The following is a 16,072-nucleotide window of genomic DNA, read 5'->3' on the forward strand; positions in this document are numbered from 1 at the left end:
AGTGCTAACATTCTTAAATATGCATTACAAGCAGCTTTGGTGGAAGTGTAAAAGGTTTTGATCTCCTGAGCACAAACACTCCTACGTTCAAGTCATATTTCATTCAAGAGACGTGCGATTACATATTCAAGTGGGCAACTGCACATAAGGCAGCTTTCTTCATTCTATCGCTTTTTCCCCTAGAGCTAGCTTTAGCAGTTACTACACATTGTAAACAGTTGTTTGTTAATGGATAATAAGGCAGAAACAGCACTCCTAGTGTTCTCCAAGCTCAAAAACATCAACTCAGTTTCCCCCTAGTTCTATAACCTTATTCCATTCCAAAAGGTCAAAGTTAAAACATGCACCAAGCATAGAGAGTTACTTCAACCTTTACCCTCCTTTCAAAGGATTTTTACCACCCCATCGTGCAATTTTTGCTAGCAAGAAACCGCAGGCAACCTCGCTACCAGTAGGCCCAGCTTTCTCTTCAAATGGGATAGAGCTATGTGGAGCTATTAAGCTCACTGCATTACAGATACATACCCAGCTGACTGAAGATAACTCCAGCAGATATCTAGTTCTGACACACTGTGCTCTAAGGGTTTCTCTCTCTCCCTGTCCCACTCTGCACTAGACACCAGGCCAGAAGAAAGGGCTCAAGTTCTGCTTCCAAGGAATACATTCTGACTTAGAACAGGAATTTGACAGGTAAAGATAGTGCTGAATTTGATCACACTCCCCTCACTTCTTCACATTTCAGAAACATTTAGAATCTAAGACTCTAAGCCTTCTGAGAGGTGAAAGTCAGCAAGAAACTAACTTTGTTGTTGTTAAGTGAGAATAAGCTAGCATATTGGGGCAGGAGTCCTAACTTCCTCTGAAGAAGGTTAGAGCAAAAACTGCTTACTTTTAACTGTATATCTTAACTGATTGTCAGGGCTGTTGCACTAAAGGTTAGTAAAAAAATAGGAAGACATGCTTCTCTGCTTCCACTTCTCAACCTCTTTTCATCACCAGTACAAGACAGTGCTAGGTACAAGACCTCCCAGTTGCTGAGAAGTCCCACTCTTTGGATTATTAAGTAACTGAAATTGAGTCATGGGGAACTCATAATTTTATCAAATAGATGGGCAAACACTTGAGTACTCAAGCCTGATCAGACTGCAGGGAAAGGTCTCCTTTTACAGGAATAGGGTAGGTAAGAATGGTTATGGCCTTTATAGTAAGGGCCAAATTATTAATAATCACGTACATTATCTAGAGTCCCAAACAATCAGCTAATGTAGTAATTATTACCAGAGAAATGGCCGCATTAAAACTCAGGAGAGAGAAGACTGTATCCAGTATTTGCCAGTTCAGTAAGTATGCGGCAGGAAAGTTTTACTCCCAACACACTAATTCATCTCCTGTGCCACAACTCAGGTCCCTAAAGAATCACTGTATCTGTGTGCGACTGTGCCTTAAGGGGTATTTGCTTTCAACAACCATTCAGGAGATGAAGACAGATGAACAGTCAAGCTACAGGAAGGCAGTAGATGCCCTGGAGAAGAGATCCAGACAGACAAGAATATGCGGTTACATTTGATAAAGTTATTATCACTTAAAGCAGCACCAAAGGTTAATCAATATTCCATTAAAGTTCTACAAAGCACAGGTCATTCATGAAAGCCTTTGAGCGTCACAGGTGCTTGAAACCAGACGTAGTCCTCCCAAGTAGAAGTCATATGCTGAGGAGGCGAGGCAGTTATGTTGATGTCTCCATCACAGGACAAGTTAACAGTCAGTTTCCTCCCTCGGGTCGGCACTTTATAGTTGAGCTTGGGCCGGAACCAATCAACACCACAATCGCGGTGTCCTTGGAGCATAACAACAGTGCCCGTGACAGGGAGAGCCTTAAGTTCACTGAAGACATCCGCAACAAAGAGCGAGTGAAAGAGCTTGCGAACACAGGATGCAGTTTTCAGGCTCTCCTCAGCACTGCCCTCACAGATACCCTCCAAGTTGAGCTCATAGAGCTCCTTGGGGCTCATGACATTGCCTCCAAGTAGAATAAGAACCCGGGGAACCAGTGTCAAACTAAACATTATTTCCAAGTGCTGGAGCACTCCCTCCAGCTCCATCAGCACCTGCTGGCACTTCTTGCTTGCCAGGTCCATGGAGGGTGGCTTCTTAATCACATCTCCACCCTGGAAAACAAAATAAAAAAAGATTAGTACATTTCATTATTAGGACACATTAGTCCTAATACACTCTTCAGAAAGCATGGCTCATCCCATCCCTGAAAGTCAAGGAAGGTTCAAAGGGTTTTAGCTCCTTTTAAGAGACATAGGCACCCACATATAGAATCAGATCCAAAAGGAAAACAAAAGGCCGCTCTACAGCTACTCAGTTTGAATCTGAATCACACTAATGAATTACCACAAGAATTAGAAGCCCCATCTTTTAAAGATCAGCTATCAGTCCAAAATCACTTGACGTTTACTTTTTTTTTTTTCTTAGAGTCATTTGAGTAATGAACAAAAGAGTGACATGCTTTGGGCAGAAAGTGGGACAACAAGAGATAAATAGTAACTTGTTGAGACCTTTAGCCACCTAACCTAAAGGTTTGTTTTTTTTTTTTTTTTTAAATGAAGTTGTGGTAACATTTAAGGACACAGCTACAATGAGCGTGTAACTTTAGAAGCAGTTGACACATTAAAACACGAGTTATTGAGCTAGGATAGTTAGCTGACAGGCAAAACTCAAATGCCGCAGCCTCTCCAGCACGGCCCGGCCCCCCCAGACCCAGGGGACCCCCCGGGCCCGGAGGGTCCCTCCCGGCCGCCCCCCCGACCCCACTCACCTGCGCTGCCCGCCGGCAGAAGTAGGCGAGCTGCTCGTAGGGCAGCGGGAGCTGGTGCCGCTGGTGCAGGACGTGCTTGAGGAACTCGCAAGCGAAGCGGCAGCAGCTCTCCCGGCTCACAGCGCCCGGGAACACCACGGACACCGAGGGGCAGCCTGCCGCCGGCCCGCTCCGCCGGGGCCTCATCCCACCGCTACGGTCCAGGGCCGGCGGCGCCTCAGCTATAAGGAGCGGGGACGTGGGAGAAGTCGCTTGGGCGGGAGGTACCGCAACCCCAGGAGCCGCCATTTTCTGGCCAGCGGAGGGCGGCCGGCTGGGATTTGAATGGCCGCCGCCGCAGGGCATCATGGGAGCGGCAGAGCGTCCGCCCCGCGCGTCTTCCGGCGGGGCAGGCGCCATGTTTGGTGGGGAGGGGAGGGGCGGGGCGGGGCGGGGCGGGGCGGGGCGAGGCGAGCGGCCGGCCGCTCGCCCCGCCCCGGCAGGAGGAGGAGGATGAGGATGAGGATGAGGAGGAGGATGGTCGGGTCGGGTCGGGTCGGTGGGCAGCCCCGGCCAGCCCCTGGGAGCGGGGCGGGCTGACCGGGCCGGCGCCCTTCTCCTGCCCTGGGCTTGGCAGCCGCGCGAGGAGGAAGCGCAGGGGCCGTTGCCCGGGTGCTCGGTGGGGCTAACGGCCGCCGCGCTGAGGAGGCACCGCGGCGGCCCGGCCACGGGCGCTGTGAGCTGCGGCTGCCTCCTTGCAGGGCTGCCCAGGGCGCTCCGGAAAACTGCTCAACTGGTTTCCCCCCGCGCCCTGTGCCGGGGCCCACCCCAAGCACATCTGCAAGGTGCGCGGCAGCGAGGGGGCAAAGCCCCACCGGCCGCCCCCGCGCCGCCGAACTCCCTCCGCCTCCGCCTGGCAGCCCTGTTGGCTCCGGTCCCTCGCAGAGGAGCTGCCTTCGCCCCGCGGCGGGCTCTGCTCCTCCCGCAGCTGGGAGGCGGAGGCGGGGAGCGTGCAGCGAGCGGGAGCTGCCCTGTTTGGAAACAACGTGCCCGCAGCCCCATTGGGCGCTGCCTCCAAAACACGGCGAGGGGCGGGCGGTGGCTGCCGGCGGGTGGCGGGAGGAGCCGCTACCCGACAGCAAGCTTCGCTGCCTGCCGAAAGCGCCGAAGAGCGCGAAAGCTTTACAAACGCTGGTCAAGCGGTGCCCTCCCCAGGGGATGCAGCGGAGACAAACGAGGCTTGGCGGCGGCGTTACTGGAGACCGGCAAAGCACTCGGTGAGGGGACGCGGCGCACGGCAGGAGGGCCTTTTGCTGTTACCCCCCCTCGGCAGGCGCTTGAGGCGTCCTTTGGGATAGCTCTGTGCCGGGCTGCCGCCTCTGTGTAGTCATGAGGTACCTCCGGTGCCAAACGCCTTCAAAAACGCTCCAGCTCCCCGACGCCAGCCAGAACGGGCGCTGACCGCTCGCTGTCGCTGAACGGGGGACCGGGGGCTCTGCCCCGAGCGGCGGCACCCCGTGTGTTCTGCGCCGCGGCCGCCGGGCGGCGCCCCCTCCCCCGGACTCCAACTCCCATCCGCCCCCGCGGCGGGAGCCCATGCGGGAGCGAGGGGGCGCGCCGCGGGGCGCGCCGGGAGCTGTAGTTCGGAGCGGGCGGGGCGTGCTGGGAGCTGTAGGCGGGTGGCGGGCGGGACTCCGTTTCCCGTGGCGCCGCGCGGCGGTTGCTGACGCCGGGGCCGGGGCGGCGGGGCCGGGGCGGGGAGCCCGGCTGGGGAGCGGGCGCCGCACCGGGGCGGCGGGGCCGCGCCGGCCGCCATGGACTCACGGGTGTCGGAGCTGTTCGGGGGCTGCTGCCGGCCGGCGGGCGGCGGGGCGGGAGGGGCGCTGCGGGGGCGCGGGGGGACCGCGCCCGGCGGCGGCGGCGGCGGCTCGAAGGCGAAGAAGAAGAACGGGCGGAGCCGGGGGGGGAAGGCCAACAACCCGCCGTACCTGCCGCCCGAGGTGAGCTCCCCCGGCCGGGCCCGGGGCCGCCGCGTCCCGTCAGCCGCGGAGGGGGCGCCCCCCGCCCCGGGGCCTGGCGCCGCGGGGGCCCGCGCCGCTCCTGTCAGGGCCGGGCAGGGCCCGGGGGCGGGGGGCGCCGCCGCCGCGGGGCTGGAGGGGGCGGAGGGATGGTGTCCCCCGAGCGGCTCGGTGCGACGCGGGCTGGCAGCCCCGGGCCCGGGCAGGTTGGGTCGCGGGTCCCGCTGGAGGCAGTTTCTGGGGAGGCTCGGCCGAGGGTGCCGGCGGTGTTGGTGCGGGGTCGTGCCGGGGCTGGGCTAGCAGCCTTGCGGGCCGTCCCGCAGCCCCGGCCCCGAGAGCGGTGTGCCCTCCTGCCCCGGCCTCTCCTCCGGGGTTCGACGTGGCAGCGGGCAGTGCTTGTGCCCCCAGTGCCAGCGAGCTCCCTGCCTGGCCCGCCAAGCCCCGTCCGTTAGTGGCATCCCTCTGCCTGGCGTCCGTCTGTGGGTGCTTTGCCGTCTGAGAGCTAAATAGCTTCGGAAATAGAGCTTTGCTCAACTTGTAGTCCTGAGCATCCTGTTCGCATCTCTCCCTGAGAGCCGATCTGGTGGGCGTAAGTCCTTTTCCAGCTGCCAGACTCATAGACATTGCTCAGTAGGTTCTAGTGACTCCCTTCCCAGCTAATTTGGCGACTTTTCTTACACGGAGAAGCAGACGGTACTGACAGAGTGTGAGGCACTTGCCTCTCGCAGTAGGGAAAAAATGGCATTGGTAGTAAGTGGGTGTGTTGGTTAGTTCAGACAGTTGGCACCACACTAATAGGGCTGCCACCATGGGAAACATTACATTGCCCCGGAGTCGATTGCTTGGCCCCACTCAGCGAGCTTTCTGTAAAATATATAAGAGCCTACGCTGGGAGGGAGCAATTCCTCCACAAGGCAGGGCTGTGACTCTTGGCAAGAAGGGAAAACGGCGCTTTGCTACTGTTAGATCTTCTCCACGGGCAGGATTGTTCCCTGCAGCCGCAGTTTAGTTTTTGTTCCTTTCAGCTGGAGGCTGGGCAGCCCCCTGTGGTTTCAGCACAGCTTCCTGTCCCTGGCTACCCTGTGCAGTATGTGGCCCAGCAAGTCTGGGCTTGTTGCTTTTCTAGTCTCAGCTGCCTTGAGAGAGACCCACCCCCTTATTTAGACGACAGCACAAGTATATGTGTTTTTCTTAGAGCTGGAAAGCTGGTAGATGGTAAGAGAGGAAAACCTTCAACAAGTACCCTTTTCTCGCTGCGTAGCTCTGCTGCCTGAGAGCTGAGCTGACAATTCAGAACTTCCCTCTGTTGGCCTTTTGCCACCATAAGCACCGCTGTGGTTAGGAGCTGAGCTAGAAGGCAAGGAGAGGGCTATTGCCTCTCCTGACATGCAAATCGGTGTCCAGAGGAAAAGGAAGTGCTTAGCGTTGGCAGCCCTATTTAGTCTGCCACAGTACTTGGCTTCCTGCAGGCTCCAGCCTTTTCTCAGTGGTCCTTAAACCGAATCAGTGGGAAATTTACTTCAATATTGGCTATACATTCTCTTTGGAAAGCTGGAGCTTGATGAGTAGCCAGGCCTTTCTGTGACAACCCAGTCTGGCTCCAGCCCTTCCTGGGAAAGTTCTTCTGAGCATGTTGTGTAGAGACAGTCCCAATCAGGTCTGGTTCTCCAGAACTGCCAGGCCAGTGACCACCTTGCTGTACTGCAAAGAAGTCAGTAGTTTGCTTCCTTATGTCTGTAGTCCTTTTCTCTTGCAGGGAGAAGATAGGCAAGGATATGGAAAGGAGTCAGTGAAAAACTGTTTGAGTGAGGGAGAGTATCAGTGTGCAGGAGAGGAGGCAGTGACTTTTGTTCCCAGTCACCTGTTTCTGTGCACGTTGGGTGGATGGAAGCTGCTGGATGGGGTGGGAGTGGGATGCTGTGGGTCACAGATGGGTGAGGGGGGAGACTTTTAATCACCTGCTGGCCTGTGCCTTTTTCAAACTGGAACTCTCTCTCTGTGACTGTTAGACTGGCCCTATTCTTTACTGGCAGTAAAAAAAAATCCCCCCCAAACAGTATTACCTTCTGTGTCCCTCTCTAGTTTTGTCCTCTGGTTTTCATGATGTGGGATGCAAACAGCAGAAACAAACCTAATGTAAGTTCCAGCTGAGTGTAGGAATGAATGGCAGAAGAGGCTGTGACCTAACACAGTATATTTCTGCCACTTTCCCTCTCTGAAACCGTCAGCAGAAGCTGCAGAGTATCTGGGCAGCTGATGCCTGTAGAAGTCTCTGCTGGCACAGTGTCTAACCTTTCTGTCTTCTTTCATTCTCTGACCAGGCAGAAGATGGGAACATCGAGTACAAGGTGAGCCTTTTGAGGTTGCAGAAGGAGGTCTTCCTCCCAGAGGGTCATTTTGCAGTGAGTAACTTCACCAAAGACAGCATATGGGGAGCATGTCCAAGGAAGGGACAGAAAAGTGGACGCTGTGCTAAGGAACTGTCAGTCATCTTCTGTGTCTTTGTGCCTAGCAATACCCAGTATGCTGAGCTGGAAGAGTTTGATCTCAGTACTCATTTTTAGGAATCTCTTTTAGGAGATGAGACCCACTGTGTTTTTCCTGAAATCCTCTTCCTTTTGAGAGAGAGCTGCAGGTGTCCCTGATAATCATTTGTCACTTTCTTGTGGCTGTTCTGCCTTTTGCACTTAACTTGGCTCCTGTGTCACAGATAGGTCCCACAGTCTGTCTTTACCCCCACAGCAAGCATCCCTTTAGCGAGATGCAGGAACGTTCTTCTGCCATCAGTATGCACCTTTCTGAAACCCTTTCTCACCTGTCCTATGGCTTCTGTGCAGACACTAACATGGGCTGTGTTTTCTAGAGGTGGGTCAGAGTTGGGGGCATTGCTTCATGGTGTTGGGTTAGGGAGTTGCTGACTTGGGCAATGGGATTCCCTCTGCATCCAGGCTGTGACTATAACTACCCCCTCCGTTACACAGCTAAAGCTAGTGAATCCCTCACAATATCGCTTTGAGCACCTGGTGACACAGATGAAGTGGCGGCTACAGGAAGGCCGAGGTGAGGCCGTCTATCAGATCGGCGTGGAGGACAACGGGCTGCTGGTGGGCCTCTCGGAGGAGGAGATGCGTGCCTCGCTCAAGACACTGCGCCGTATGGCAGAGAAGTACGTTTTCTGTTTCATCTGCAGGACCCGCAGGCATAAACAGCCAGTAGAGAGGCTCAGCCCCTGAATTCCCCTGAGGAGCCAGCGGCTCCATTCTACAAAGCCCCTGTATGACTGAAATTCCCTCATCGTGAGGCTCTGGAAATATGAAGGCAGTTATAGGGCTTTTGGCTGGAAGCGTGAGGCTCCTTCCCTGCTGTCCCCAGCTTTCATCCCCTTCACTTTGCCAGCTGTGATTCTAGAGGTGCAAGAGCTGCCGAGTACAAGTGTGTGTCTCACTCCTCCTTTTCGTGTTTGTGGCAGGGTTGGGGCTGACATTACGGTGCTGCGGGAGAGGGAGGTCGATTACGACAGCGACGTCCCAAGGAAGATAACGGAGGTGCTTGTCCGAAAGGTGCCTGACAACCAGCAGGTAGGGACCTGCGACTTGGCCATCCTCTCCTGCTGGAGACTTAGAGGCTTCATACAAGCAGCTTCCTTTTGGATGGGAGCCCAAACCCTAGAGGCACTTTGTCATAGATTGGCCCATAGCTGATGCTTTAAAGAGCTGCCAGAGGGAGGCTTGATGATAACGCTTTTTATCTCTAAGATTGTGGTTGAGGCAGATACCAGTAGGGGAGATTGCCGGGATCAGAGGTGAGAAATTATTTCACTTCTAGGGCAACAGTTCTGATCCAAGCTAGTGTGCAAACAAGGGAGGATTTAGAGGTCGTGCTGTAGCAAATGGCCTTGTTTGTGATATCAAAGCCTGATGTGTCACATCACAGCTCTAGAGAGTGTATCACAACTCCTGGGCAGTGGTTTGCTGGGAGCAAGAGCAGAATCTGAGCGAGATTACACTGCACGGTGTCCATTGTGGAGGGAAGCTCTCTGAGGCATATCTCCACTGCCACGTAGTGTTCGTGCATGTCCAGCACAGCAGCAGTTAAGTTTCATGATTTCTCTGTTCTTCTTCCTGTAGTTCTTAGACCTGCGAGTAGCTGTGCTGGGGAATGTGGACTCAGGGAAGTCAACCCTGTTGGGTGTCCTAACGCAAGGCGAGCTGGACAACGGGCGGGGCAGAGCACGCCTCAACCTCTTCCGGCATCTCCATGAAATCCAGTCAGGAAGAACGTCAAGCATCAGCTTTGAGATCCTCGGTTTCAACAGCAAAGGAGAGGTGAGGGAGTGAGCTGCTGAACTCGGAAAGCTGGAGGAGAATAGGACTACCCTCCTGTTACAACAGTGAGTGGGACATGAGGGAAGAGACGCAGCACAGCTCTGTGTCCCTTTAGCTGAACCTGAGTGCTACTTGTCCATTTGTGATAGACATCGTTTCTTGCACCCATGATGAATGATCTCTCCTCACTAATTCTGAGGTCAAAGTGGATAGATAAGAGCTGGGTTTTCTTCACTTGCCTGCTGGGGCTCCTTCTCTCACCAAGTCTTTATGTTCCTCAGGTGGTAAATTACAGTGACTCCCGAACAGCAGAAGAGATCTGTGAGAGTTCTTCCAAAATGATCACTTTCATTGACCTGGCTGGCCACCACAAGTATCTGAAAACAACCATCTTTGGCCTCACCAGCTACTGCCCGGACTTTGCTATGCTGGTGGTTAGTGCCAACACTGGCATTGGTGAGTGTTGCCCTGCCTATGTGGATTGACAGTAATGTGTGAAGAGAAATGGAGAATGGGGGGAGTGGGTCCTTGTTAGCTGGGAACAGTTGTCAGAAAAAAAATGTTAGTCTGGAAGCCTCTGCTGATTTCTTCTAAGCCAGTGCCTGGGAGGGGGGCAGAGCTGGGATCCTCTTACCAGCTGTAGACCGCATTAAACTATACCCTGGACAGAGAGGCTTTGTTTGGAATTTGAGGCTGTGTTTGCCAGAAAAAAAAACCAACTTTGACATATTCTTAGGGGTGCTGAATCCTGAAGCCTTGTAAAAAGGCAGCTGGAGTGCTCCCACATCTTTCCTTGACATTTTTGTGGCTGTTTTCTGGCAAACTGTAGCCCGAGAATGAAAACTACTGCATCTTTCTGAAGCAAACAGATCAGTCACAAAAATTCTTGGTGTTTTTTTGTTGTTTTTTTTTTTTTTTTCCTGGACTGATGTTTGGTAAGCAGTTAGGGTGAAATCTCTAGAGCGGGCCTGTGGGAGAGCCAGGAGACATAGCTGTCACATAAACAAACAACAGCAATGACTGCTACTGCACCTACACTCTTACTTGTCTCCTGCAGCAGGCACAACGCGAGAGCACTTGGGCTTGGCCATGGCCCTCAAGGTCCCCTTCTTCATTGTCATCAGCAAAGTTGACTTGTGTTCGAAAGCCACCGTGGAGCGGACAGTGAAGCAGCTGGAGCGAATCCTGAAGCAGCCAGGCTGCAATAAGCTCCCACTGCTTGTGAACTCGGATGACGATGCTGTTACAGCAGCACAGCAGTTTGCACAGTCTCCCAAGTAAGGGACCATTCCTTTCTTCTGCTGGGAGCAGGCAATTCAGACTGGGCTGCTGTGCGGAGCTGGGGAAGGGCGACTGCAGGGGAGGCGACCACATCTTGAACCTCTTGGCTGCTCATCAAGTTTCCTACCTTTGCATTCTCCAAGAAGGCATTTTCCCCTCCCAGGCCTTTTTCTGGGCTCTGGGAGCAGAAGGTGTCCGAGGCTGCATGGGAGTTACTTCTCCATGACAGAAGTGTGGGTTGGCAGGGGATTGGTGCCTCGACCAGCCGTTGAGGCAGGGGTTGCTGCAGAGTTGTACCTAGCCCATGTGCCCTCCTGCTCTAGCTATTTATCGCTGTAGTCTCTGTCCTCTTGCTGGACTCGGTACATTCAGAATCCCAGCCACCTTCTGCAGCTGCGCTCTGGCCTTCTGCTTATTCCTGTCTATTTGTGTCTGACAGCATCACCCCAATCTTCACACTATCCAGTGTTTCTGGGGAGAACCTGGATCTATTAAAAGTCTTCCTCAACATCCTCCCTCCACTGACGAACAGTAAAGAGCAGGAAGAACTAATGCAGCAACTCACAGAGTTTCAGGTGCGTAAGGGTAGTTTGTTTCCAGTTCTGGTACTGCACTCATTGCTGTGACATGTGACAAACATCTGAGGGATCTGGACGCCATGGGGAGAGATGTGGTGAACTCCTGGACTATTGTGAGACATTAAAGTAAAGAAAGGACTTGGTCCTTGAAGAAAACCTGTTAGGCTGGGCTCTGTCCTAACCAAGGGATGCCCATCTCAGGGATAAGATTGTTTCTCTGGTTGCCATTTAAAAGGCAGAGGTTCCTCTAATGGGAAGGTGGTGGGAGCTGGTGAAAGCTCTGAGATGGTGTCTGATGGCCAGCAGAAAGCTCGTCTCCCTCCACACAAGGGGCGGGCACCTTGTCCTCATTCTAGAGTGTTCTTTCACAGCTGTCTGAGCAGCTTATTCTTGTTGCCTTGCTGCAGGTCGATGAAATTTATACTGTGCCAGAGGTGGGGACTGTTGTGGGAGGAACTCTGTCGAGGTAAGTGAGGCCAGGCAGATGAATGTGGGTGTGAATGGTTGCTGGAGTTCCCACAAGGTTAGAGTCACCCGCTGCAGACGTGGAAGCAGTGCAAGGCTCAGACCTGACTGCTGCCAGATGACTGAGCCAAGTGAGGGTAAAGCCCTGCAGGGTGTTGGGAGGTGCCATGAGCAGACCATTGGCCATGTGGTAGCAAGCAGAGAGTCTTCTGTAAAGCTGCTGGATTAGGAATGTGACCTGTAGCGTGCTGAAGGAAGGCATGCTGGGACCCAGGGTCAGCAGAGGTTAGCCATGATCCCAAGGCATTGCCTTCCTCCTTCCTCAAGCAGGGGGAGGAAATGTAGAGGGCAAGTCCTCTGATCCCAGCAGAGGTTAACTGCATGCTGCCCCATGAGAAGGCAGCTGTCACTCAGTGTTCGGGAGTGATCAGAGCAGTTTGGCTACCAGTGCATCCCCACAGAAAAGGCGTCAACTGCAGTCTCTCCAGCCAGAAACGATGCAGTGTGGCAGAGCACTGGGGACAGAATGGCGCTTGTCTGTACCTGGTATTCTTAGGAGCGATAGCGTGGCTTTCGCTCCTACTGTAGGAAATCCCTGTTTCCACCAGCTTTGCATCCCTGTTAGTTGGTCCTGGGTAAGAGTCCATGGGGAGTTTGTGCAGGTCGATCTTGGAGGGTGAAATTCCTTCCTTGTCTCCTGATGAACTCTGTCCTGCTCTTCTACCCTGGGCAGTGGGATCTGCCGAGAAGGGGAGAACCTGGTGGTTGGTCCCACTGACGATGGGAAGTTCCTCCGGCTGAAAGTGTGCAGTATCCAACGCAACCGCTCTGCCTGCCGCGTTCTGCGGGCTGGGCAGGCAGCCACGCTGGCCCTCGGACCCTTCGACCGCTCTCTGCTGCGCAAGGTGAGTCCTGCTGTTGCCAGGTTTCTCGCTGGTCCAGTGAGCAGGACTGGAGGCTTCCATGGATAATCCCTCATTGGTAGGGTGGGAATGAAGTAGAGATGTTTGCAGGAAACTTGCTGGAAGGGGAGGAAATGGCCAGGCTACAAAGTAGGATGAGTACAAGGCTGAGAATGGGATGCAAGCCCAAGTCACAGAGTGGAGATGTGTTTGTGGTTTTGGAGGCTGTTTAGAAGCAAGGGGACTGGCCCTAACTGGTCTGCGCTTTGGGTTGTTGTGCAGGGCATGGTCATGGTGAGCCCAGAAATGAACCCCACCATCTGCTCAGTGTTTGAAGCCGAGATCGTGCTGCTGTTCCATGCCACGACTTTCCGGAAGGGGTTTCAGGTGACGGTGCACGTGGGGAATGTGCGACAGACTGCTATCGTAGAGAAGATCCACGGAAAGGTAGGCATGGGAGGGAAGGGGAGGGAGATGGACCTCCCTGTGGGGTTTGTTAGGATTCCACCATCCCCTCTAGTAAAGCTAGAGGCTACTGGTATCTTGAGTAGCTGTGTCCCTTCCTAGGAGCACACTCCATCCCTTTATCCTGCCCATTTGGTTGCTTTTCCTCCCAATATGTTAAAGAATTCCCTCTTCACAAAACAAGCAGTGTGATGGACTACAGCAAGACTGTGAAGGGAGGTGAACTCTCCATTCTCCAGAGCTTGTGTCTTCCTGTCTCCCCTTATGTGTACAATAATGGGAAGGGCTCAAGCCATGCAGTCTGAGGGAGGCAACCTGCTCATTTGCCTCATCGTCTTAGCATCCACATGCACCTCTCCTACATGCATTGGTATGGTAGATGGGTCTAAGCTCTCCCCTTTTTCTATTCAGGACAAGCTGCGGACAGGAGAGAAGGCAGTCGTCCGTTTCAGGTTCATCAAGCATCCTGAATACTTGAAGATCGGAGCCAAGCTGCTTTTCCGTGAAGGAGTCACCAAAGGCATTGGGCACGTCACTGACCTCCAAGCCATCACCACCAAAGAAAACGGCCTGGAGGAGTCCCTGGGGCCTGGGCAGCTGAGTTTCTGACTACCACTAGGTCAGAGAGATCTCCGCTCACCAACACCCGGGGAGAAGGATGGAAGCTCCCATGGCTCTCTGAGTGATGCCTGGAGCTGCTGCTGTCCCATTCTAGCGTGGGTGTCCCTCCTCCGCACTGTCAGATGGAGCCTGGGAGAGTGTCTCGCATTCAGTGCCGTACATGGGGCAAGTTAAGCGTGTTCTCCACATCGCCTGCAGCTTTCGTTACCCTGCCCTTCTTCAGAATAGATCAGAGGCACCTGCAGACCTGGGCAGGCAAGTTCTGGCTTTGTTTACTGTTTGAAAATTACTGGTTGGGAGGAGCAGAACCCTTGAAGACTAGCAGTGAAGGGATGTTTTTCCATCTCTGACACAAGATCTGGTCCCATTTCTCCACTCAGAGCACTGGGTTGATAACAGTCCTCTCTTGAGTCATCCTGCAGCACATCCTTCTGGGCAGGGGATGGAAGAGGCCCTGCTGCCCACAGCAGGGGCTTGGTTGAACCTCTCAGAATGCATTCAGGACACTTTTTAACCGTTTTAATCTTGGTTGGCTTTAATCTGCTGTGTGTCCATTTGTGTGTTGGTTTTGCATTACTCCAATCTGAGTGTCTTACTGTTGGACAAATGTCCCGTTCCCCACTCACATGTACACACCCCTTCAGCATCCCACTTTCTGACTCCCAGGAAGCTGTGGCTGCTCCGAGTGGCCCAGCCTCCCAACGTAACGTCGTGAAGGCGAAGTTTGCACTTGCGTCTGTTCCTTGCAGCAGCTGGGGAGGAGGCCGTTCCGTGGAGCAGAGCGGGGCCTGGGCCCGTGCTGGCATGTGCAGGTTGTTTCCATGGATGTTCGGCTGACGGCGTCATCTGCATGTTGGCAGCAGTGGTTTGCAGTGGGCTCCCTGGAGTGGCTGTTCCAGGTCCCAGCCCAGCTTGCTCCTCACACGCTTGCCTTAATGTGTGAGGAGGACAGGCTGCATTACTAACACAAAACCAGGTGACTTCTATTGTTTAGATGTGATTTGACAGTGGCGTGATTTTATTTCTGTTTCTCCTGGAGGAAGGATTCTTTTTTTCCCTTGCCACTGGGGTTTGTTGTCAGAGGAAAGCTGATGTTGCCAGCAAGGACTCTGTGCAGTGGAGCACATTTGTCTCCCACTCGCTGTCGTGCAGCTCCCCTGTGTAGCCTGGAGGGTGCAGAAGGGCTGTGTAGCTGTACATAGGCTTTTGGTTTTATTGTTGACTGTTAGACCAAATGTGTCTGCTGTGAACAACAGGCCTTCAGCCAGGCCTGTCGCATGGCATGGTGGCCTGCCAGCCCTGACCGAAGAGAAGGGCGAGGGCCTGTGATAGCACTTGGACACCCAAGCAGCCCTTCTGCCGTCCTGAGAGCAAGTTCTGCTCCTGGGCTGCTGGCACAGGCAGTGCCTGCGGAGCTGAGCGGCCCGTGCTGATCTGTGGATGTCGCAAAGCGGCGCTCTCCGCTGGGCTGGGCTCTGGCAGGTGGGGAGGTGGCGGCTGCACCCAGCGAAGAGCACGCTGAGGTGTGGGGAAGCTGGTGCAATGGTGGTATCAATGAAGGGATTCAGAGGCAGCTTAGTAGTGACAGGAGTGACCTGTCTCTTAGGGGGAGCACTGACCCAGCTGAAAATCTGCTTCTTCCCCATCAGCCCAGCAGTGAGACAGCAGCTGCTGGCTCAGGGTCGCTGTCCCTCTTTCTTCGCATCCTGGCAGCAGTCTGGGTGTTACAGTGACATGGTCTTTCACCCATGCCTGCAAGGAGGACAGACCCAGCTGCCAGCAGGCTCTTCCCTTTGGTGCTAGTGGGTCACAAAGAAAGCTGCCTGGGGGGTGGGGGTGGGGGGGAACTCAAGCTGTTTGCAGCAGCCCTGGTGTTTTCGGCCCCAAAGCAGGCATGGGGTGCTGTGACCTTCTCTGAAATAGCTCATGGCTGGTCTCACCTCGTCCCTGCCATCTGTGGCATGACTGTTCTTGGTGCCATGCTCTTCATAATTGCTGTTTTGTTGTCTTGAATTTTTCTAATGCTGGGGTTTGTCCCTGTTCCCCAAGCATCTATATATAAATGTACAGAATAAAGATGTTTTATGGAGCTTGCTGGCTGAGTTGTACAATGAGCGAGGGTGGAGCTGGGCTCTTGCCCTGCTGCCCTTAGAGCTGGGTCACAGTTGGAGATGGCTGCCCTTCACCCTGTCCTAAGCCTCTTGCATTCAGCCCTATAAATACAGTCCTGTGCCATGGAAGGAACGCACGCACGCTGCTGTTTACAACTGTGCTCTCCTGGCTTATCTGAGCAAGACTGGGTGTGCAGCCTGGGGTGACAGGCAGCCACGTCACACTGAGCACAGCACTTTGGGCTGTTGTGGGCGGAACAGGCTGCGGCGGGTGCTTCCTTGCAGCCACAAATTCCCCCGGAGCCTAATTAAAGGGATGCTTTCTAGGGCACACGTCTAACCAGTGGTTTGTTTTTAAAAATAGCTTCGACCTTATCAAGGGGTTTGCGATTGCCTTCTCTCTATGAGAACAGGTTGTTCCCTTGGGACAAGCAGAAGCAGAAGGGCTTCCCTGTGGAGGTGACTTGTGTCACTGGAAGGATTTGCCTGTTCTCAACTTGTTT

The 16,072-nt window shown here is 54.1% G+C and overlaps 2 protein-coding genes across 3 annotated transcripts; one reads left to right on the plus strand and one right to left on the minus strand.

The window, feature by feature from the left end:
- Positions 1 to 538: 538 nt before the first annotated feature.
- On the minus strand, positions 539 to 3,172 carry MAD2L1BP (MAD2L1 binding protein; the record flags this gene model as incomplete). Its single annotated transcript, XM_082305661.1, has 2 exons — positions 539 to 2,168; positions 2,825 to 3,172. 2 exons carry the CDS (start codon positions 3,170 to 3,172, stop codon positions 1,638 to 1,640), a joined length of 879 nt encoding a protein of 292 aa, XP_082161787.1. The 3' UTR covers positions 539 to 1,637.
- Positions 3,173 to 3,580: 408 nt separating this feature from the next.
- On the plus strand, positions 3,581 to 15,267 carry GTPBP2 (GTP binding protein 2; the record flags this gene model as incomplete). 2 transcript variants are annotated; one of them, XM_082307006.1, is made up of 12 exons in its annotated part: positions 3,581 to 4,080; positions 7,143 to 7,169; positions 7,803 to 7,987; positions 8,291 to 8,399; positions 8,949 to 9,146; positions 9,428 to 9,602; positions 10,204 to 10,423; positions 10,867 to 11,002; positions 11,413 to 11,471; positions 12,204 to 12,375; positions 12,655 to 12,819; positions 13,249 to 15,267. In XM_082307006.1, the coding sequence occupies 10 exons, from the start codon at positions 7,854 to 7,856 to the stop codon at positions 13,444 to 13,446; spliced, it is 1,566 nt and encodes a 521-aa protein (XP_082163132.1). In that variant the 3' UTR covers positions 13,447 to 15,267. The 2 variants fall into 2 exon arrangements, with proteins under 2 accessions (XP_082163132.1, XP_082163131.1); XM_082307005.1 differs by lacking the exon at positions 3,581 to 4,080 and adding an exon at positions 4,618 to 4,803.
- Between the last annotated feature and the right edge of the window lie 805 nt (positions 15,268 to 16,072).

The sequence above is a fragment of the Platalea leucorodia genome (assembly GCF_965183815.1).
Source record: "Platalea leucorodia genome assembly, chromosome: 3".
Taxonomy (NCBI): Eukaryota; Metazoa; Chordata; class Aves; order Pelecaniformes; family Threskiornithidae; genus Platalea; species Platalea leucorodia.